The following is a 22,847-nucleotide window of genomic DNA, read 5'->3' on the forward strand; positions in this document are numbered from 1 at the left end:
AATTTTTGGAGATAAACAGGAAAACAAATTGCAAGAAATTACAATCAAATTTTGAAACTTCTATTTGTGAATATTTGCCTCATATGTGAATGTCATTTACGGTATAGATGAGAAATCTGATTTTTTTAAATGGGAAAAAAATGTATATGGCACTAACCAAAGGCTACATTTTAGATTTACTGTAAGAAAGTTTCATCTTTACTCAAGCTGATCAAGAAATATATAATAGAAAACAAAGAACTTCGCAAAAATAAGTCTAACTAGTGTCCTAACAAAAATATTTGAAAAACTCTTCAAAAGTATTCATTTACTGAACAGTACGTGGCAAGTTTGAGAAACGTAAAATCCAAAATGTTTGTTTACAGAACGGATGTCAAATCTCGAGACGTTAATAGTCTATATCTTCTTCGTCATCCATTTCCATATCACTCTCAGCAACTGTTTTACTGTTTTGGCTGGCCTACTTAACAGATTTTACAATAAATCTGGGTCGGTACTTAGCAGATTTTGAAACTAAATCCCTAAAACTATAGCGCTACACTGTTGCAATTAGCAGGTTTTGAAGCTCAAACATATTTTTCCCAACATATTTGACCAACTGCATGAAAAGTCACAATCACGTGTTCACTAAATTTTACCAAAAGATGTAATTAGCAGATTTTGGAACGCGCATCTTCATTTGTGTACTGTATATATGAGGGGGGACCCAAAAATAATGAGAATTTTTTTCTGGAGGCTGGAAGGGCATTAGTCCTGACTTTTGCTGCTAGGTGCATGTACTAGACTGCCCTCTGCATCATCTGGCCAAGCGTCATCTTTGGGGAAAGGTCTGTGAGGTCAGTGTAATTTTTTTTTCTTGAGACTCTGTTACTAACATGTTGGCATTAAGTTCTGGTTTTTTTTGGGGAAATCAAGCAGCTGAAGCTGTCACAATGCTTCAAGAGGCTTTCAAAGAAGAAGCTTTGAGGCAGGCAAGGGTTTTAACCTTAAAGTGTAAAGGTATGTTGTGCGGAGAGAACGGCCCAAATTGTGGCAATCGGCACTGATTTGTGTGGCAGTTTCTCATGAAAAACAGGATGACAACAGTCCCCCTCCACTCCTCGGACCTTGCACTCTGCTATTTTTTTCCTATTTCCAAGAATGAAGAGGGACCTTTAAAGGAAAGCACTTTCAGGATGTAGTGGAGGTCAAGAAGCAACCGATGTAGGCACTGAAGGCTATCACTTTGCAAGGGTTTCAGAACTGTTTTGAACAATGGAAAAAGCGGTGGGACAAGTGTATTGCGTCTCAAGGAGAGTATTTTGAGGGTGATTAAATTTTGGAAATGTTCAGAGAAATACACAATTTAAAAAAAGAAAATTCTTGTTATTGTTTAGTCCACCCTTGTATATATGTGTGTATATAAATATGTAGATAGATACTTTATTAATCCTAAGGGGAAATGTGTATGTATGCAAGAATCTGTTTTTTTAAAAAAAAAAAGAAAAAACAATGTCTCCATCTGTCATCATATAGTGAATTCTTGGTACAATATTATTATTATTTTACTGTATATTTGGCTCATGCCTTTATCCAAGACAACTTAAAACATTTGAGATACAACCAGTTACATTTCTTTTGTTTTTCCAGTTGGAGCTCGGGCAGGTGAATTGACATGCTTATGGTCTCGGTGTCAATAGCAGGATTTGAACCTACAATCTCAGGGTCTGAAGTATTCAAATAGTTTGCATTCATATACACTTCAAAAATTTTGACAGATATTGAGAGATCAGGTCCCATTTCCTGTAACGTCTGCTTACCAGTAGATGGTCACAAACAGATTGTGCGATTCCACAGTAACACGTCACAGAAAGCAGATATTGGACCTGGGCAGGGCGCCAGTCCATCTCCGGGCACGTTCACTCTCATTCCTGGCCAACATTAAATCTAGTATGTGGGGAAAAAGCCAGGGGACTCTGTTTCAGAAAACTAAACTCAACGTGATTCATTTTTTTTTCATTTAGAGTTGTTTAAAAGCAACAAGAGAAAAACTGGGTATCCATTAAAGTATGTGTCATCAAAGGGGTAGCTTTTTTTTTCCTTTATGTACTTTGTCACAACATGTTAATGCGGATAATTGCTGTTATAATTACTTTTTAAATGCAATCCCTGATATAGAATGGGTAGCAGTGATTTTAATGAGCAATACACAGACAATTACCTGCCTAAGGATTTAGTTGAGCTGTAATTAAAGTGAACAGCTTTGAGGTACAAATACTCTGATTAAAAAGAGTAGGACGATTTGCTTGAGAGAAAGTGGAATTCAGCTCTTTGATAACACCTTCCTTTTTAGGTACGTGTTATGCTGGTGTCTTACTCCGTCATGTCAAAAAAGTGCTCTGCAAAGCAATCAAGGACTTCTTTCAAAGACATGTTAGATAATGATAATTTGATGATCAGTATGAGCCTAATGATAATTAGATGATCATTTTGAGTGATCCAATGCCAAAGGCTTGAAGGACTGCCCAGTAGTATAATTTGATCTATAATTTAATTTTTCATCTGTGTTTTGAAACTCTTTCTATTGCACCTGTTTTGTAGTGCACAGATCCTCATGAGTCAGAACAGTTGCTTCCAGCTGCTGAATTGGCAAAGCGCAGTGGAGGGCCGTAGTGGCTGCCTCCTTGATTAGTTACTGCTGCTGATTTATCATAATTCTTTTACCTTAATAACAGTTAAGAACAACATAAGAAACTTGACAAACGAGAGAGCACCTTTCAGTCCATCAAGTCCATTTGTTTAGCTATCAGCTCAGGTGTCCCAATGTCTCATTCTGATTCTTCTTGAAGGTTGTCAAGGTTTCTGCTTCAACTCCATGGCTCGTTTCAGATTCCTGCAATTGTTTGCATAAAGACGTTCTTCCCGGATTCTGTCCTAAATGCATTTCCCCTTCATTTCCCTTATTGTTTTTGAGTCCTTGATTCACCATTAACTTAAATAAATTCTGCTGGATGTACAGTACTTCATCAATGCCTTTGAGCAATTTGAAAATCTGGGTTTCATCACCAGATGGGCTTCTCTAGTTGAGATTGACTTGCTTACTTGGTTTTTTTTTTTTTTGCTTAAACAGGCAGCCAAGCTATAAACAGATGCAAAGTAATCGAACAAATGGCCAGTTAACTCGGGGGTGGGTAGGGGTGGTCTCGAACAGTCCTTGAGGGCCACCAATTTCACACCAACAGGTTTCTTGTTTAGGTGTCAATGAAGCCCATTATTTAATTTCTATGGCTTTTTAGTGTTCTCATTCTTCCCCACCGGTCACTTCCATCCATCCATCCTCCAACCCGCTGAATCTGAATAGAAGGTCACGGGGGTCTGCTGGAGCCTATCCCAGCCAACACAGGGCACAAGGCAGGAACCAATCCCGGGCAGGGTGCCTACCCACCAAAGGTCACACACCAAGCACACACTAGGGCCAATTCAGAATCACCAATCCACCTAACCTATCACCAATGTAAATGTTTTATGGACCAGAGTAGACCTTTCTTCTTTTCAGATATTTTATTCAGAGAGATGTTGTATGAATGAGATTTATACCACTACACCTGCATAATGCCTCACTGGGAGTGCTAAGCTGGACATTTTTTACTATATATACTGCACAATTTTTACTATATATCCTTGTTAGTTGTTTCTATACATTGCAATGAGAATGTCATTTACATATAACGTTGTTTATCCTTGCCATATATTGCATCCTTTAGGTCAGCTTCACCCATCTCATATTTGTTTTACCTCCTTTTTTGTTTCTTTTTTTTCCTAAGTATGTCTGTCTGAATTTGTTCCTGTAAAGGTTATATGATCATGTCATACCACTACTGTTTGTGGCAATCGAATATCGGAGTGCTCCTCAAAACTTTTGTGTATTAACGAGCAGTTTACAGTTGTATCTTAATCTGAAAATGCATGCATTCCAAATTATTGGATGCACCAACCAGAGAATCTCAGAATTGAGAAACAGTGCCAGGACATGCTGAGCTACCCATGAAGGCACTTATGACAGAAGTTTTATTTACATGAACTGTCATCTCATAATTCATTAATGATGAATACTCCATGGAATTTCTACTGCTGCTTCATTATTTGTGTCCAGGGGCACTAATAAACGGCACCCTTCCTGACCTTTTTTTTTTTTTTTTAAATTGTTTTTTTAAATCTCCTCTCACAGGGGCACTTTGTCTTACTAAATACAGTAATTTATTATCTATTTCAATCAGAAAAATAAAATCCTTGTGGGTGAAATGATGACATCATTAAAAACCACAACTGAGGCTTTTGCAAGCCAAAAAACCTTTCATTTTTCTTATGACTTTTTTAAAATTGTACTTTTCAGTGTATCAAACCCCATGATTACTACAATCTTTTTGTCATCTCTTCTTTGTAGATGATGGACCGTATTCAAAAGGGAGTAAGGACTGTGGAGGAACGGAAAATTCTTTGGCTACAAGACGACAGAGTATTCCAGGTATTATCATAGATATCTTCTTCTTTCGGCTGCTCCCATTAGGGTTCACCACAGTGGATCATCTTTTTCCATATCTTCCTGTCCTTTGTATCATGCTACGTTACACCCACCACCTTCATGTCCCCTTTCACCACATCCATAAACCTTCTCTTAGGCCTTCCTCCATTCCTCTTACCTGGCAGGTCCATCCTTCTCCTCTCTCTCCCAATATATCTAGCAAACAAACAAGCAAACTAGTGTGTTTCTTCGTGCCGGTCCCAAGCCCAGATAAATGGGGAGGGTTACATCAGGAAGGGCATCCAGTGTAAAATTTTGCCAGATCAATATGCAGACAGCAATACAGGTATTGTTATAAATATATTCTACTAGAATCTTGTGGGATTTAATAAAAAATACTTATCAGCAAGTCTGTCTGTGCAGATAGTAACCCCTCGCCCATTTGCCCAATTTAGATAAAGTCTAATTTTAATAAGACTAACTGGTAATGTTTCCTTGATATACAGCAGCACAACATCCACTTCATAGCTTTATGTAGTGTTTTTGGATGTGGCATGCTTCACAGAGAAAATGGAGGAGTTAACCAAACATCAATATTGGTGTCAACTTTTCTTTTGTGGGCAATTGTTTCATCTAGGGAGGTGGGGGCTTAGAAGCTTCATTCTTATAGCGAAACAGATGTTCATACTTTTCTAAACTCGACCTGGGTTCTGAGCTGTATAGTGCTCCTTAACTTACACTATATGGTCAAATGTTTGTGGGCACCCGACTTTGACACCTATATGAGCTTGCTGGAAACCTCAACCATGGACATCAATATGGAGTTGCCCCCAAAATTTTGTGACTATAACAGCCACCACTCTTCTAGGAAGGCTTTCCACAAGATTTCGGACCATATCTGTGGAAATTTGTCACTATTCATCTAAAAGAGCATTTGTAAGGTCAAGTATTGATGTTGAATGAAAAGACCTGGTTCACTTTTGGCATTACAGTTCATCACAAAGTTGTTGAAAACAGATTTCACGAGGCACCCAACTTGCAGTTCTTGTGCTGATGTTACTTCCACAAGCAATTTGGAACTCTGAAGATGAGTGATGCCATAGCATAGAGGATCAGAAATTTGAATGTGTTATGCACTTGACGGTCCCACTTTGTGAGATTATGTGGTCTACCACTTCACCATTGTTGCTCCTCGATGCTTCCACTTCACAGTAACAGTACTTACAGTTGAGCGGGGAAGATCTAGCAGAGCAGAAATTTCATGTGGTGACATTCTCTGACAGGGCCATGTTTTTAAAGGCAGCACAGCCCTCTTTTACTGCCAGTGCTTTCCAAAGGAGATTGCATGCCTATGTGTTTGATTTAATGCATCTGTTAACAATGTTTAGAACTGAAACACCCTGAACTCACTAATTTGGAGGGGAGTCCACAATGCCTGTGGCCATTTAGTGTATCTAGAAATTTAACTGAAGAGAAAAGGAGCACCCCAAGTGTTGCTCTGTATGGCATGATGCATAGACTGAAAAAACATGTACGTAGTATTTATGTTCTATTAAAAACAACCTAATGGCTGCAAATGCTGTTTCTACAGATTAAAATAATTAAAAATTTTACTGTTATTCAGCAAAGCAAGGTATTGACCTGCCAACCATCATGGTCTGTTGCAACCAAAATATTAAGCTTGAGACTCCAACAGAGATTTTAACTCACCATTAGGTGTTTCTTTCAGAAGTTTTGTGTTTTAAGAAATATGAAGTACAATTTGTCAAACCCTTCTCAAGCAGCAGCTAATAAAAGTATATTACCTAATACTATTTTTAGATCACTTCTGTTGAAGTTGGACGTACTGTATATGAAAGCTACTTCAGCTCCCAGAAGCCTATCTGGGCTCGGTTTTTAACTACAGTTCATGATGTTGTCTAAAACTATTAAAGACATTTTTTATCTTCTCTAGTATTACATGAAATTATAGTGTTATTTCTGTTCCGTTTCTGAACATGACTCATTGTTATAAGATTTAGAAAATGCAAAATTGATATCTTTTCTCTGTACTTGTATTATATTGCACTATTGTATTGAGATTTGATGTGTACGGTTCTGTGTATTGTATTGTATTTACTCCCTGTTTTTGACACCCACTGCACACCCAACCTACCTGGAAAGGGGTCTCTCTCTGCCTTTCATTTTTTTTTTCCTACTACAAGGGTTTTTTCTTGTCGTTTTAGAGAGTCAAGGCCTGGGGGCTTTCAAAAGACAGGGCCTATTAAAGCCCCTTGTGGCACTCCTTGTGTGATTTTGGGATATACAAAATTAAATTGTACATCTTTCTTTTTAAAGTAAACAAGTAAAAATAAAAAATGCCCCAACATTCAAAACCGTTGTCTAAGTCCTTGAAGACACCTGGATATTCTGCGATGAGTACATTCTCTACTTCAGTACATGCTGAGCGGTGATACACACAATTGGCTAATCAGTCACAAAACAGATGTGTTATATGCAGTCCAAACTCCTACTTCTTCTCCTGTTTAGCCTTGGCATTTCACAGCAGTAACATCAGCATCAGTAGTTCAACTTTTTGCACCTCAAGACTCTCAGTCCTTATTCTTAAGCTTTTTATCCTTCTTGTTAATTTTAGGAACCCTTACAGCTTTCCTTTCGGCATTCTTTGATTCTCATCTAAAGTGCCCTCTCGAGGTGATTTCAGTCAGTAGTGAATTGGTACAGATGAGAATCTGGGCCTTTCAGTTGGAGATGAGGGTAGAGAAATGCCCTTCTCTCTATAGTTTTGAGGAGGCAGCAGCTCCTAGTGTAGGAGTTTAAGTATCTTGGAGAATTGTGAAAAATGGGTTGTATAGAGATGACTCTGAAATTGACCAACTGATTCATGCAATGGCAGCAGTACTCTAGACCTCACAGTGGACCATAAGGGTGAAACACTATGTCAGTATTGGATACGGCTGTAGCTTCATCAGTTGATTCGTGCCAAGACTGTAAAGCCCATTATCCATAGTAGTGCAAGGTGTGTTGAGGTCTTGCCAGACAATAGAGCTGCTGCCGCTCTCAACCAGTTAGTTAAGCTGGAATGAGCATCTAATGAGGATGCAGCCTGAGGCCTTCATGTGGAAGGTTTACTGAGGACACCCCTTTAGAGAAGAGAACCATCGGAGGTCACAGAAAATTTCTTAAGTGGTCAGGAATTCCTCTTTGGAAGTTGAAGACCAGCACAGGAGATGAGGTCTGGTTACCTTGCCCTACCTGTCAGTATCGCCAGCAGGATCAGCATAGAAAATGTGTGAAAAAAGTTAAAATTTTGCTAAACAAGAAAATATGGCTTTATAAGTAAGTAAGATTTAAAAACTATAAGCTGAATTTGTGCCTATGATTCCTTTGTCTATACAATGGTATGTATATATTTTATAATTAAGGGTTGGCACAGGTTTTTTTAAATAGGAAAATCATTGTGATAGTTGGTTTAAACCTCCATTACTGACAAGTCTAAAAAAAAATGCATATTGTAAAGCTTTTGACATTAAAAAAGAACTCAATTTAAATATGCAAGTAGCACAGGAAGGCACAACAGTCCAGTGGTCTGCCTATCTGTTTCGATTACATCATGCTAGCACTTGCGTCCTTCTTTCTTTGGGTATCTTGTTGCCTTTGTTCATCAGACATTGCAGCCCTTATATAGACACTGTAATATTATGTCTGCATGGATGGCAAAAGTTTTGTCATTTTATTATATGCAATAATATAACATAAATGAGATTTAAGAGTTTGCCGTTACATAACATTTCCAAGCCTGATTAATTCAAATCAGGGTCACAGGATGATGATAATGAAGACATTATATTTATATAGCATTTTTTCTCACTACTCAAAGCACTTTACCTAAAGAATAGGAAGCCACTTCAACCACCACCAATGTGTGGCATCCACCTGTATGATGTCAGTCAGTCATTGTCCCACCCGCTATACCCTAATACAGGGTCACGGGGGTTCTGCTGGAGCTAATCCCAGCCAGCACAGGGTGCAAGGCAGGAACAAACCCCAGGCAAAGCGCCAGCCCACCGCATGGCACACACACACACACTAGGGATAATTTAGGATCACCAATGTACCTAACCTGCATGTCTTTGGACTGTGGGAGGAAACCCACGCATACACTGGGAGAACATGCAAACTCCACACAAGGAGTGGCTGGGAAGCGAACCCAGGTCTCCTTACTGCGAGGCAGCAGCGCTACCACTGCACCACCGTGCCACCCCCTGTATGATGTGATGGCAGTCATTTTTGTACTAGTACACTCTCCACATGTTAGCGATTAGATAGTAAAGTGGTGTGAGACATAGTTAGGCAGTTAGGGACAGAGTATGATTAGAGGGCCAGAATGACCAGGTGGACATGGTGGATCATTTAGTCTGAACCCTGGGAAACACCTTACTCTTTATAAAGAATGCCCAGCAATCTTTTATGATTAGCAGAAGGGACAGAACCCATAGCTTCTCACATGAACATATGCTTGAGAGCTCCAATTTGCAGCTTTTAGAACATTTTCTGAATTAATGAATGACCACAGTGGAACATAAATATTTCTTGTTGGTTAGACCTCATGAAATGGAACTTTGAGTAAGTTGACCATCAGTGGCAGTGGTTGCATTGTGGTACTACTCCATTTTGTAAAGGGAACCTTAACTTCAGCAGTATTAGATGATATCTGAGTTGGACTGTGTCAAAGAAATAGAGTTGAGAGTTGAGGTCACCATTACAAAAGTTCTTTACTACAACAAGCCTGAGGGAGCCTGCCATGTGAACAGGTCCACTCTGCATGTGGCTAATTAGAGTTTATTTAATCAATTAAAATGTGAAATGTGTGTAAACTAATCCAAAACGTAAGCTGAACATTAGAACAATCTAAATGAGAGTAGGTCATTTAGCCCATCAAATCTCACCAGTCCTATCCACTTAATTCTTCTAAAGTAGCATCAGTTCTAGTTTTGAAAATCCCTGAAGTCCTACTGTCTATCACACTACTTAGTAGCTTATTTTATGTGTCTGTGGTTCTCTGCGTAAAGAAAAACTTTCTAATGTTAGTGCAAAATTTACCTTCAACAAGGTTCCAACTCTGTGTTCTTGATGGACTCATTTTAAAATAACAGTCTTGATCCACCGGACTAATTCCCTTCATTTAAACATTTCAGTCATGTCCCCTCTTAATCCTCTTTTGCTTACATTGAAAAGGCTCAGCTCCTTTAACCTTTCCTCATAACTCATTCCCTGCACTCCTGGAATCGGCCTGGTCACTCTTCTCTGGACTTTTTCTAGCACTTACGTCTTCTAGCCTGAAGACCAAAATTTTACACCTTACTCCACATGAGGTCTAACCAGTGTGCTATCTCTCTGTCTTTCTCTGTACCACATTCTGAATTGTAACAAACAAGTCAACTAAAATGAATCCCAGAAAAGCATATTGCTTTAGTAGTAAATAAATGGGTTCTAATTTAAAAATCTGGTTAAATCAAAAACCTGCAACTACTTTGGGCCTCAAGGACCAGAGCCGAATACCCCTGCTTTTTACTATCACTGTAATGACATCATACGTCACGCACTCCTGGCCCTCCTCACAGTACACAGAGTGTTGCAAAATGACAGCATGCCTACAAAAAAATAAAATGGTGCAGCGGGAGAACATAAATACTTTTAAGCCCCAGTGAAAAAACACCTTGAAACGAGGACTAAATGTTACCATTACTATATCTACTTTGGTTTCCAAAATCCTCCAAAATTATTTTTGAAGTATTTTGAGAGACCAAGGAACAGCTGTGAAAATTAAAATCCAGGTTATGACAATATACAATGCATTTAGGAAGTATTTAGGAGCTTTGCTAAAACGATGAAGGGAATAATTTAAATTAAGCAACTCTCTATACCCCTGAACAACAAATCAGAAAGGATTTTACACATTTTTTTCAAATTTATTAAAAATTAAAAAAACTGAAATATCACTTTGACATAAGTACACAAGAGTAGCATCCCCGCAACATGATACTGCCAACAACACCTCACTTTGCGGTGTGGATGGAGTGTTTTTGATAATGTGCAGTGTTTGAACACGATGTACTAAGACTGATGACCAAAAATCTCAATTTCAGTCTCCTCCTTCCATCTGACTTCAGAGCCTCCCATGTACCTTCTGACTAACTCTAGCTGAGATCTCATGTGTGTTTTTTCCCTTGGTCACTCTCCTATAAACTTGTGACTGGTGAAGCACTCGGGTAACAGTTTTTCTATGTGCTATGTCTCTCCCTTCTTTGTCACTGTAGAGTTCTCACAGGTCTCTTAGTGGGCCATGTCACTAGTCGTCATCGTATTGTGTCATTATTCAGTAGTTGTGGATGACCTACTCTAGACACATTTACGGCTCTTGTATATTCTTTCCACTTAACGATTTGATGTAACTGGACTCCAAGAGATATTCAGTGACTTGGAGATTTTCTTGCCTCCATCCCCTGATGTGTGCTTTTCAATCACCTTTCCATGGAGCTGCTTGTTCTTTTGTCTTAGATATGTAGGTTAGGCCACCCTACTGACTCACCATAAGCTGAACCTTCTTGATGAGATGCATTTACACCATAATTAATGGAAACCCAGGCAGGAGATTTCCATTAAACTAATTTTGTGACTCCTAAGTCCAATTGGCTGCACCAGTTCTGATTCATGTGTGACATATTAAGGCTCAAGGATATATATCTACTAAATATTTACTGGGTTATGAATATTTGTGCTTTTAATTATCTTATGTTTTTTGTTAGTAATTAATTTAGAACACTTTGCAGAGGTCTGTTTTCACTTTTACATTAAAGAATGTTTTCTGTTGATCAGTGATAAAAAGAAGCCAAATTAAATCCACTGAGATTCAATGTTTTACAACAATAAATCGAGGAAATGTCCAACGGGGCAACTATTTTATAGGTAATGTAAATAGTGTATTTTTTATGTACTTATTTATTTTTATTCCAAACTAGCAAATTACCCAGTGGCTTCACTCACTGAGTGTAAGGGAAGAATTTGTGGCTCACATGAGGCAACGACATAAATGACCCAATTCTATGATAGATTTGCCCCCGCATGTTAAATGTCGGCATAAAGCCAGAATCCTCTGTAGCAGCCGTGGTGCCAAACGATGTGATCTGAAAACACGAACTGTATTTCGTAATGTTCTTTAGAAAATGAGTTGAATGTGGATTTGCACCAGAAATAAGAGACAACGGTTCAGGTGGATGGCTTAATGGTGTTAATTTCACCTTGCCGTCTAAACAACACATCTCACGTGATTCAAATTTAACCCTCTGTTCTTGGCAGTACTCACACATGATGTCCGTTTCTCCTATTGTAACTTTTGGATGTAGGCAATAATCTTTTTCAATGTTATAATTGAATCCCTCCATATACAGACCTTGACGCCTGTGTGACGTGGTAGCCTGTGAACACTGCAGCCATCAAATTTGATTCTGTTCAGCACGTTGTTCGGGTGTTTGTGAGGCCGTCAATTGTGATTGTCGTATACGTTGATCAGCGAGCCTTCTCTCTCACTTTGTCTGTGTAACCTGACTCCTGTGGTCATACGTGAGCACGTTGTTTGGGTGTTTGTGAGGCCTTCAATTGTGATTGTCGTATACGTTGATCAGCGAGACTTCTCTCTCGATCTGCTTCTTTCTCTGTGTTACCTGACTGTTGTGGTCATATGTAATTTCCATTTCAAACATGAGTGAGCGAGTGCATTATAATATGTTCTGTGGTCATACGTAATTTCTGTTTTAAATGCGAAAAGAATTGTGTATATATATATATATATATATATATAGATATATAGATATATAGATATATATAGATATATAGATATATAGATATATATATATACATAGATATAGATTATGCAATTTCAAATCAGGATGTATATGACTGGAAGTCTTTAGAGGTCATAGTAGAATGAAAGTTCAGGACCTTCTAAAGCAGCCACTGTAAAAATGTGTAACAATTCTGAATAAGCAGTTGGCTGTGGCTCAAAGGTAAAAGAATTTCAGTAACTTTTCTAAATTGTTTTGAAACTTTAAAATCATTATTTGCATAAGATAAGCAACTGTATGCAATTATGTCTTACATGTATGGACACTATTAGTGATAAAGAAAGTGCAAGGCCCTGGGTCATTCATTAATGCCATCAATCTATGGTGCAGCCTGTTTTTTCTAAAGATGCCAGATCTCTACTTCCTCACTACCAGGCACTAGGTAGCAACCAACTTCAGACTGGAAACCAGTCCATCATAAGACCTTCTCTCATTCAGTCATGTCTGGTCACTTTACAGTCAAATGAGAAAAAAAAAAATCATCCTCAGAAAAATTAACATACTGGTGAATACAAACTGTCAGGCTTAAAGTAATAAGTCCAACTATGTGCCTCCTGAGTAACTTTATTTATGTGAATGTGTATAAACTTTCTGCTCTGTAGCACATTTATTATAATAGAATGCAGGAAAACAGCCATTTTGCAGCCTGCTGCTTATAAAGGGTTGTAATTGTTTTTTAAATTGCCAAGCACCAGCAGCACCTCAGTAATCGGGGCTAATTAGAGTCAAAATGAACCTGAAGAGACAGAGCGACAAAGATGTCTTTTTCAAAAGGAACAGCAGATGTCCAGGAGATGACTGCAGTGAGAAGGTGAAGAGCTTTTTCGGCTAAGTGGCCTATGGATTAGTGAGAACATGTCTACATTTCAGGACCTTCTAACCATGAAAGAAAGGGTATCGGCAAGAACACTCAATGAGATTATTATGTTGATTAGGGGCCTGGGGGTTTTAACATGGCAGCTGAAAATATCAGGAATAGATGGTCCTCTGGTGTCCCTCTGAATAAAGGATATAGTGAAGTGAGTGTACACTCCACTCTGCAATAGATGCCATCAACAAACTATTCAGTCACTTTTTAGTTTAGAGTGACAATAACAGCATTGACCATCACAAGGTACTTTGCTGTGCTAACAAGAAAAGGATTCAGTATTGGGTTTAACAATTTAACAAAAGAAAGAACAAAATAACAAAAACAAGCTGACAGATGTTTTGGGCAACAGGTCTGGCCTTTTTTTTCTCCTTTTGCAATACGTTTCTAATGGTTTAAAGCTGTTATGTGAGGCTGCATTAAATAGTAGCAGGGTCACGCTGTATGACATCTGCAAGAGTAGGCCACACAACATCTGGTTCAGCCTTTGGTCTTGTCGCGTCTGGACTACTACAACTCACTCCTGGCAGGAGTACCTGCATGTCCTATCAAGCCACTGCAGAAGTTCCAGAATACAATGGCCTGTCTTGTATTTAACCAGCTGAGACAGGTACATGTCAGTCCTCTCTTCGGGTCGCTACATTGGCTACCTGTAGCAGCACACATTAAGTTCAAATCCCTGATGCTTGTTAACAGAGTAGTCAATGGGTCAGCACCTGAGTACAGTATATGGTGACACTGGTGAAGTGCTATACGGCTGTATGCCCACTTGGGTCTTCCAGGACACAGCGTCTGGTGATGCCACCTCTGCACGGTATCAGGTCTCAATCCAGAGTCTGTTTCTGTGTTGGTGGAATGAACTACCCACCTCCATCCATTCTACTGACTACCTTGATGTATTTAAGAGACAATTGAAGACCCACTGTGCTGTGAATATCTGTCAAACTGAATAGAAAGAAAAAGAAAAAAAATTCTGTGATCTTTTACATTAGTGGTTAATTTGTTTTTTAAGTTTAATTGCTGTATTGATTGTAATCTGTGATTGTAAATTATTAGTTAATGTATCTCTTCACTTGTAGCAATCAACTTTAGCTACCGGTCCTATTAAACTTGCTGAATCAACAGGCCCCTACTCTATTCTGTTTACCGTTTTTGCAAATTGCTTAGAATAAAAGCAAGCAAATGTAGCCTTCTGAATATCTTTGATTAAGCATTGTGGGTTATGGTTCGATAAGTGTGTTAAAACATGAAGCTCAGCTCTTTAGTTAGCAGTTCTTGTACATTGTGTCTTGGGCTCCTGTAAGATTGTTCAGCACCGTTATGAACTTTCTGAGCAGGCAATGGAGACACATATAGACCTTCTATTATCTGCTAATAGTCACTGGAAGATGATGCTGTATGAAAAAACTGATCTGAACTTTGCATTGTGAAACTATGGATATCTGATTGTGTTTCTATATTGACAGAAGAATTTAGGGGTGTCACGATAGTGGAGCTAATAAAGAAGGAAGGCAGCACCCTGGGGTTGACCATTTCTGGAGGTACAGATAAAGATGGCAAGCCACGAGTGTCCAACCTGCGATCTGGTGGTCTGGCGGCAAGGTAAGAGTGTAGAAGCCATGTACATTTCTATGGATTCTCTTTTGTGTGTGTGTGTGTGTGATTAGATATAGCCTAAATTATCTTCAACTAAAAAAAGCTGGGTTAGTTCCACATTTGTATTTTTGAAACTGCATACTAGGCCGCTAATCCTTATTGTTATTTCATTGGCTTTATCAAATAGACTGGGATTAGGTGGGGGCCTAATTAGCTCCCTAGTGTTCCCTCTTGGCTAATTGAGTCTGTTCAATTTGCACTTTCCACTATTTTGTTTCCAGCCTTTAATAAGTTTAATTTTTTGTTTCATGCTCTTTTGTTTTATTTCATAAAAGCTTTTCTATGAATTTTTTTCATGGTCTACCTAATGCTCTCTTGCTGTCTAAGATAGGAAAAAAGTGTATGTAATAAACTAAATATTTATTTGGAATTAAGTGTCATCTTTTAATTTATCCCTTGTGAAACATGAGACACAGTATGATCCTTACACCCAACATATTTTTGGCATTTTGTGCTTAATGCACTTAATAAGCTAAGATCAGAAGCGTAAGTTGACACATTTCTGTCATAAATCACAGCATGTACGTACATAACATATGCCAAGGGATTTTTTTTACTGCCTTAGAAAATGATAGCAATTTTGTTCTTCCTTAAAGTTAAGCAAACATTATAAATGATCGTGAAGTTGTGCAACATGGAACAACACGTCTGTCCCGCAGATCTAATGTTCTGGTTTTGAATTCCTCAGCTGGATATTGACCTGTGTGTGCATGGGATTTTCTTTACTTTTCCTTCTGTATCCCCCAAAGATGTGCAGGTTAGTTTAGTTGTCAGTTTAAAATTGATGCTGTGAGCGTGGTGGTACGTACAGTAAGACTGAGTGCATCGGTGACGGCTTCTTGACTTGCGCCCAGCACTGTTGAGATGAGCCCCGCTACCACTTGACCCACAATTGGACTAAATGGGTGTGAGAGTTTTAGGTTCTGAAGTTTGTATGTGCAGCATCATCATCATATACAGTATGTCACTGTATATGCTTAACCTATTTAAAGATAATTTTGTAAAGAGATATGAAGTCCACCACTGTAACAAAGACTGACATCTATAATTGTCATTGCATATGTGCAATTTATTTATTTATATTTTTTAATATGTATTTTTTCCCTTAAAAGTAAAATGTTGGCATGAATTACTGAGGAATATGGATGTGGCCAAGGTAGTCCTGCCACTATCTAAAACTTAACGTTCTTACAGTCTTTGTACAAACCGGATTCCAAAAAAGTTGGGACACTAAATAAATTGTGAATAAAAACTGAACGCAATGATGTGGAGATGGCAAATGTCAATATTTTATTTGTAATAGAACGTAGATGACAGATCAAACGTTTAATCCGAGTAAATGTATCATTTTAAAGGAAAAATATGTTGATTCAAAATTTCACGGTGTCAACAAATCCCCAAAAAGTTGGGACAAGTAGCAATAAGAGGCTGGAAAAAGTAAATTTGAGCATAACGAAGAGCTGGAAGACCAATAAACACTAATTTAGGTCAATTGGCAAAATGATTGGGTATAAAAAGAGCTTCTCAGAGTGGCAGTGTCTCTCAGAAGCCAAGATGGGTAGAGGATCACCAATTCCCACAATGTTGCGCAGAAAGATAGTGGAGCAATATCAGAAAGGTGTTACCCAGCAAAAATTGCAAAGACTTTGCATCTATCATCATCAACTGTGCATAACATCATCCGAAGATTCAGAGAATCTGGAACAATCTCTGTGCGTAAGGGTCAAGGCCGTAAAACCATACTGGATGCCCGTGATCTCCGGCCCTTAAACGACACTGCACCACAACCAGGAATGCTACTGTAAAGGAAATCACAGAATGGGCTCAGGAATACTTCCAGAAACCATTGTCAGTGAACACAATCCACCGTGCCATCCGCCGTTGCCAGCTGAAACTCTACAGTGCAAAGAAGAAGCCATTTCTAAGCAAGATCCACAAGCTCAGGCGTTGTCACTGGGCCAGGGATCATTTAAAATGGAGTGTGGCAAAATGGAAGACTGTTCTGTGGTCAGACGAGTCACGATTCAAAGTTCTTTTGGAAATCTGGGACGCCATGTCATCCGGACCAAAGAGGACAAGGACAACCCAAGTTGTTATCAACGCTCAGTTCAGAAACCTGCATCTCTGATGGTATGGGGTTGCATGAGTGCGTGTGGCATGGGCAGCTTGCATGTCTTGAAAGGCACCATCAATGCAGAAAAATATATTCAGGTTCTAGAACAACATATGCTCCCATCCAGACGTCATCTCTTTCAGGGAAGACCCTGCATTTTTCAACAAGATAATGCCAGACCACATTCTGCATCAATCACAACATCATGGCTGCGTAGGAGAAGGATCCAGGTACTGAAATGGCCAGACTGCAGTCCAGATCTTTCACCTATAGAGAACATTTGGCGCATCATAAAGAGGAAGGTGCGACAAAGAAGGCCCAAGACGATTGAACAGTTAGAGGCCTGTATTAGACAAGAATGGGAGAGCATTCCTATTTCTAAACTTGAGAAACTGGTCTCCTCGGTCCCCAGACGTCTGTTGAGTGTTGTAAGAAGAAGGGGAGATGCCACACAGTGGGGAAAATGGCCTTGTCCCAACTTTTTTGGGATTTGTTGACACCATGAAATTCTGAATCAACATATTTTTCCCTTAAAATTATACATTTTCTCAGTTTAAACTTTTGTTCCGTGATTTATGTTCTATTCTGAATAAAATATTAGAAGTTGGCACCTCCACATCATTGCATTCAGTTTTTATTCACGATTTGTATAGTGTCCCAACTTTTTTGGAATCCAGTTTGTACGTTTTTCTAGGTACTATGCATGTGAGAAGCTCCTTATTGCCAAAAAAGAAGCTTTGTTGAAATGTATACGTATTTGAAATGTATTTAAAAACTGCATTTTTAAGTGAAAATATAGTAGTGAGGACATAGCCTGATCTTTTTTTTTTTGTTTTTTTTTTCCTTTACCCCATCGCTTTCTCATTTATGACATGTTGGCACATCAACCGATGCTGATAACATTGCCTGATTTTTCATCTGATTTGTAAAGCTTGGGTCATTTTAAATGTTTATGCAGAATGGCCAAGTGTACAAAAAGTGAACAAGCCAAACAAAATCAAAACTTAGGAGGAACACCTATTTTGCACCTCAATAGATGAACAGTACACGGTTTTAAAATTGCAATAGAATCTCCTCGATCAAATTCATGACTGATTAAAATAGTTATTTTTTTTAATTGTGGTATGAGTTTGCGCAGCTATTTTAGAGAATATGTTCCTGTACCCCCTGCACATTAGGCTTTCATTTTTTTGTGTTTCTCTCTCTGTTTTCGTGATTATAGCATTTGAACTTAATGGTCCTGAAAGCGTCACTCAGAAAACTTTGCATTCTGTTGCATGAAATTCCATCCATTTTGTGCTCTGGCACACATAATTATAGCCATTTTGCTGAAAGGAGTTTACTTGCTTGTGAAGTTGCCGTTTCATTTGGCTCCTATCAACGTCAGCTTTTTTTGGCAAGCCAAGCACTATCCTCAGCAAGTTCTACAGATGATTGCTTGAGAATATCCTCCACTACTCCATCACACGCTAGTTTGGGAACAGTACAGAACGGGACTACAAGGCTCTACAGCAGGTGCTAAAATCAGCACAAAGTATCATTGGAAAAACACTCCCTGCACAAGACGACACCCATAACACCAGCGTTCTCAGCAGGGCCCATAACATTTTTAAGGACGCAGCCCACCCACAACATGAACTGTTCATACTGCTACCATCAGGGAGACACCATGTGCTGTGTTATGAAGATTTGCTGCTCTTTTGTGGAATTTTCAAGTTTTTCCCGCTATTGACCTTGTAGGTGAAAATTTTGTGACAGCCTCTTGCTTTTCTAATGAGCCCCCAATGAGCATGACCATTCTATGAAGTCTCGGCTTATGAATGGTGCCTATGCCATCATTGAGCTATATAAATGCACATGGGGACTGTCACTGTTTCCTAAAATGGAGATCATTTTGAGAATCTACCATTCTGCTGCTCCTTTATTTGCTCCACTTGGGCATCATTTTACAAGATGTAAAGAAAACTTTTGTTTCAGTGTTACTACAGGTTAATTAAAATTAATAGTTCAGATTCTAGTCAGTCAGTTATCGTCCAATCCGCTATATCCTAACACAGGGTCACGGGGGGTCTGCTGGAACCAATTCCAACCAGCACAGGGCGCAAGGCAGGAACAAGCTCCGGGCAGGGCGCCAGCCCACCGCAGGGCACACACACCCACATGCACACACTTGGGATAAATTAGGACCGCCAATACACCTAACCTGCATGTCTTTGGACTGTGGGAGGAAACCAGAGTACCCGGAGGAAACCCACGCAGACACGGGGAGAACATGCAAACTCCATGCAGGGAGGACTCGGGAAGCAAACCTAGGCCTCCTTACTGCGAGGCAGCAGTGCTATCACTGCTCCACCATGCCCCCTTAGTTCAGATTATAAGAATGTAACAATTATTTATTACAGAAAAACTGTATGGAATAATTGTCTTTTTTTTGTTTTCATTTATGACCATGATTTACATGCTTTTCCACTGTCTCAAAATATCCATTTATCTTTTTAGATCCATAACAATTGCTGCAGTTGTCTGTGGTTTTCCATATTTCTAGCCAAGTTCTTATGCCCCTCTACCTGCCAGAGTGCTACTAACAATAAGGCATGGGGAGCTTATAGGTCTTTTGTATTTGGCAATGGGAGATGGTTGGTTTAGTTGTGGAGATACAAACACAGTTGGCTTCCTACTTTAGCTGCTCCTTCTAGTATGCATCCTGGACATCTTGGCCAGCTGCAATGTGTTATTGGAGCTCAGTTTTCATAAATATTATGTAAATATGTGTCTGAGTGTATATCTATATGTATCTATATTTATGTATCCACATTAGTAGTAATTGGGGCTTTAAGACAATTTTTCTTGTTGAATGGATAACACAGTTATGACCGTATTTACAGAAGCAGAAACACTTTAAATGATACTCGTTATGTACTACAATGCTAATTGTAAATGATCAACTGGATTATTATGTAGGAGGAATTCAAACATGTGAGCTAATGATGAAGATTCTAGGATAATAAAGAAAGGCAATGGTTCTGATTTCCTAAGAGAGATTGGCAAAGTAAACAGTTTAAATTATAGAATGCAAAAGACAACAAGGCCTATATGAAAGGAAAGATGTTATGCTTACAAATAATGAAATAATGCAAAATAAATGCACAACTTAACAGTTAAAAAAACATTTTTTATTAGAACAATGAAGTACAATATTTAGTCTGTCATCATTTTATAGTAATTAACAATGGCTTTCTGATTGAATTGTATTGGTAATTCTCATGCATTTATGTTTGCATAAACAAGATAAACAAAATAATTAAAAAGAATACAGATGGGACATGAACTGTAATGCTGCCGAGTTGCAATCTGAAATGCTACCATCTGTGTTATTCTGAAACTGTCAGTGAAATGATTATTTTAAATTAAGAATAACCAAGATCACTGTACAAATGTCTCCAAGATGGACGACCATTATTACAACAACCTTGAGGGAGCCTGCCATGTGCATGGGTCAGTTCAGCATTACAAGACTAGAGAATAGAACTAAGCAGCAATCTTAAATAAATTTGGTTCATTTGCATAACTGAGCTAAGGAGCACATCAGCTTGAACCAATCAGCACACAGATAAATAGTATAATCTTTACCCAACATGTATCTTTGTATATTTAAAGGTCTCAGAATAGGAATTAAAATCGTTGTCAAATACCTGATGACTAAATAAGATGACTTGTTTGAACTTTAGCTGGCATATGGACTCACCTCCTTGGTGGTGCACTGGGTAGTGTTGCTACAGACTGTCTTAGTTAAACAGGCAGTCTCAGATTCATACGGAATGTTTTCCTCAAACATCACCATAGGCTGCCATTAAGAACACTTTTTCCAATTCTTAAATGTGAAATGTCAAAGTTTTACTTAGTTTTTATTTACTTATTTATTTTTAAAAATTAAATTAATTTCTCGTTCAGGCTGGATTTTTCTGGAATGCAGGCCATGAAATTTATGTATTAGGCAAAGTGTCATTCCTTAGATGTTTGCAAATTGCCTCGAATATTCTGACAGTCACTAAATCAATCAGGGGTATATATATATATACATATATATATATATATATATATATATATATATATATATATATATATATATATATATATATACAGTGTGATAGTTTAGGGCTCCTCTCTCTCCCTTGAACCCTGAGACCACTCGTCAGACACCAGGTAAAAAGTCCAATAATTATTTATTATTATAATAATGTGCACAAAGCGTGCCCCTCTGCACAATTCTCATATAAATAAACAAAATCCCAATAATTAATAATCCTCCTCTCCCAACTCAGCTCATCTGTCTGGGATCTCCCACAGTCCTTTATAGTCCTCGACCGGGAAGCGTTTCTGAGCCTATGTGATTATCCAACACTTCCGGGTCAGGTAAAAACTTCTCTTTTTCTTCAGCCCGGAAGTATATCATTTCTTCCATTCCCATGACTTGGAAATACTTCCGGGCTGTATGGAAAATATAAATCCCTGGGCCTCCCTGCAGCGACTCCTGGCGGCCCCCTTGGTATCCAGCAGGGCTGTACATTATAATCCCACTGTCCATAATTCCCTGCTGGCATTCAGGGCACCTCTATGCTGCAAGGAGGGCTCCATTTGGTGGCCTGGGGGTATTGGCCGGCCATATCTCACAACTGTATTTACAAGGTTTGTAGTTTTCAGCATCCATGTTTGCTTCTTTCTCAACAAACTACTATATACTTGTGTATATTGACACAATGTGTGATTGTGTGTTTATATATGTGCATATGCTTACAATTATTTACTCATAACAGATTAGCTTTGTTGGATATTTTCAAAAAAGTATTCATTTTGTGGAGAATCTTAGAAATGATTCTTATCACCAAAGTGCTCTTATATTTAACAAATAGGAAAGGACATTCTAAGGCATGATAGTTATGAAACCCACTTGAATATCTGAATCTAACAACAGTTTAAACTTTTCTATGCTTCCTACTAACTCACTTTACATGCCAATTTTTCAGTAATAATGCAAAAGAATAAGCATGACATGTAATGACCGTTTCAGTCGGGTATCTGCAGTTTAACAATATTTAATGTACTGTACTATGCTTCTACCCAATCCCATCTGGCTTGTTTCTCACCATGCTCACCATGTGTATATTCCATATTATATTCACTCTCTTTTTGATTTCTGTTGCAGGAGTGATCAACTAAATGTAGGAGACTACATTAAATCTGTGAATGGCATCAATTTGACCAAGCTGAGACATGATGAGATTATTAGCCTCCTGAAGAATGTGGGCGAGCGTGTGGTCCTGGAAGTAGAATATGAACTTCCTCCTGCTGGTATGAAGTCAGTTGTTTGCTAGATATGTGAATTATGTCGTACTTTGTCTTCAACATGGCAAACAGAGTGACCTATTTCTGAATCAGTTAGGCTTTTCTATCTTGCAATTAGTGATGAGTGGAACAGGAAGTTTTGATTCGCATGCAGTTTTACTAAACTCGCACTAAAATTCATTTAGCTTGAAATGTGAAGATCACTAAAAGTTTTTTTTTTTTTTTTAAAGGTAAAGTGTTGAATAACGAGGAGTATTGATTCATAAAATCTTGTTTATGCTTCCATTTTTACCTGGGTTTATTTTTGCTGCAGCTGTGTAATTCTTAGTTTTACTGGTGTGGTATGGATTTCATTTCTCTCTCTTGCTCATGTCACCATAAAGGACTGTACATTTTACTTTATTTTTTTCCGTGACCACCTGCATTTTTTCCACATGAAGATGTACCCAGACACACCATTGT

At 38.5% G+C, this 22,847-nt stretch overlaps 1 protein-coding gene across 7 annotated transcripts in view; it reads left to right on the forward strand.

Annotated features, from left to right (window-relative positions):
* grip2b (glutamate receptor interacting protein 2b) overlaps nucleotides 1-22,847 on the forward strand; it is a 435,329-nt gene that overhangs the window by 303,012 nt on the left and 109,470 nt on the right. For 6 of the 7 annotated variants that reach the window (XM_039771133.1, XM_039771132.1, XM_039771127.1 and 3 more), the window contains exons 2-4: nucleotides 4,424-4,504; nucleotides 14,740-14,875; nucleotides 22,246-22,391. In XM_039771133.1, the coding sequence (XP_039627067.1) occupies nucleotides 4,424-4,504; nucleotides 14,740-14,875; nucleotides 22,246-22,391 (363 nt within the window). The remainder of the gene's footprint in view (nucleotides 1-4,423; nucleotides 4,505-14,739; nucleotides 14,876-22,245; nucleotides 22,392-22,847) is intronic. The other variant, XM_039771128.1, reaches the window with a different exon arrangement.

This window comes from Polypterus senegalus, chromosome 12 (genome assembly GCF_016835505.1).
Source record: "Polypterus senegalus isolate Bchr_013 chromosome 12, ASM1683550v1, whole genome shotgun sequence".
NCBI lineage: Eukaryota > Metazoa > Chordata > Cladistia > Polypteriformes > Polypteridae > Polypterus > Polypterus senegalus.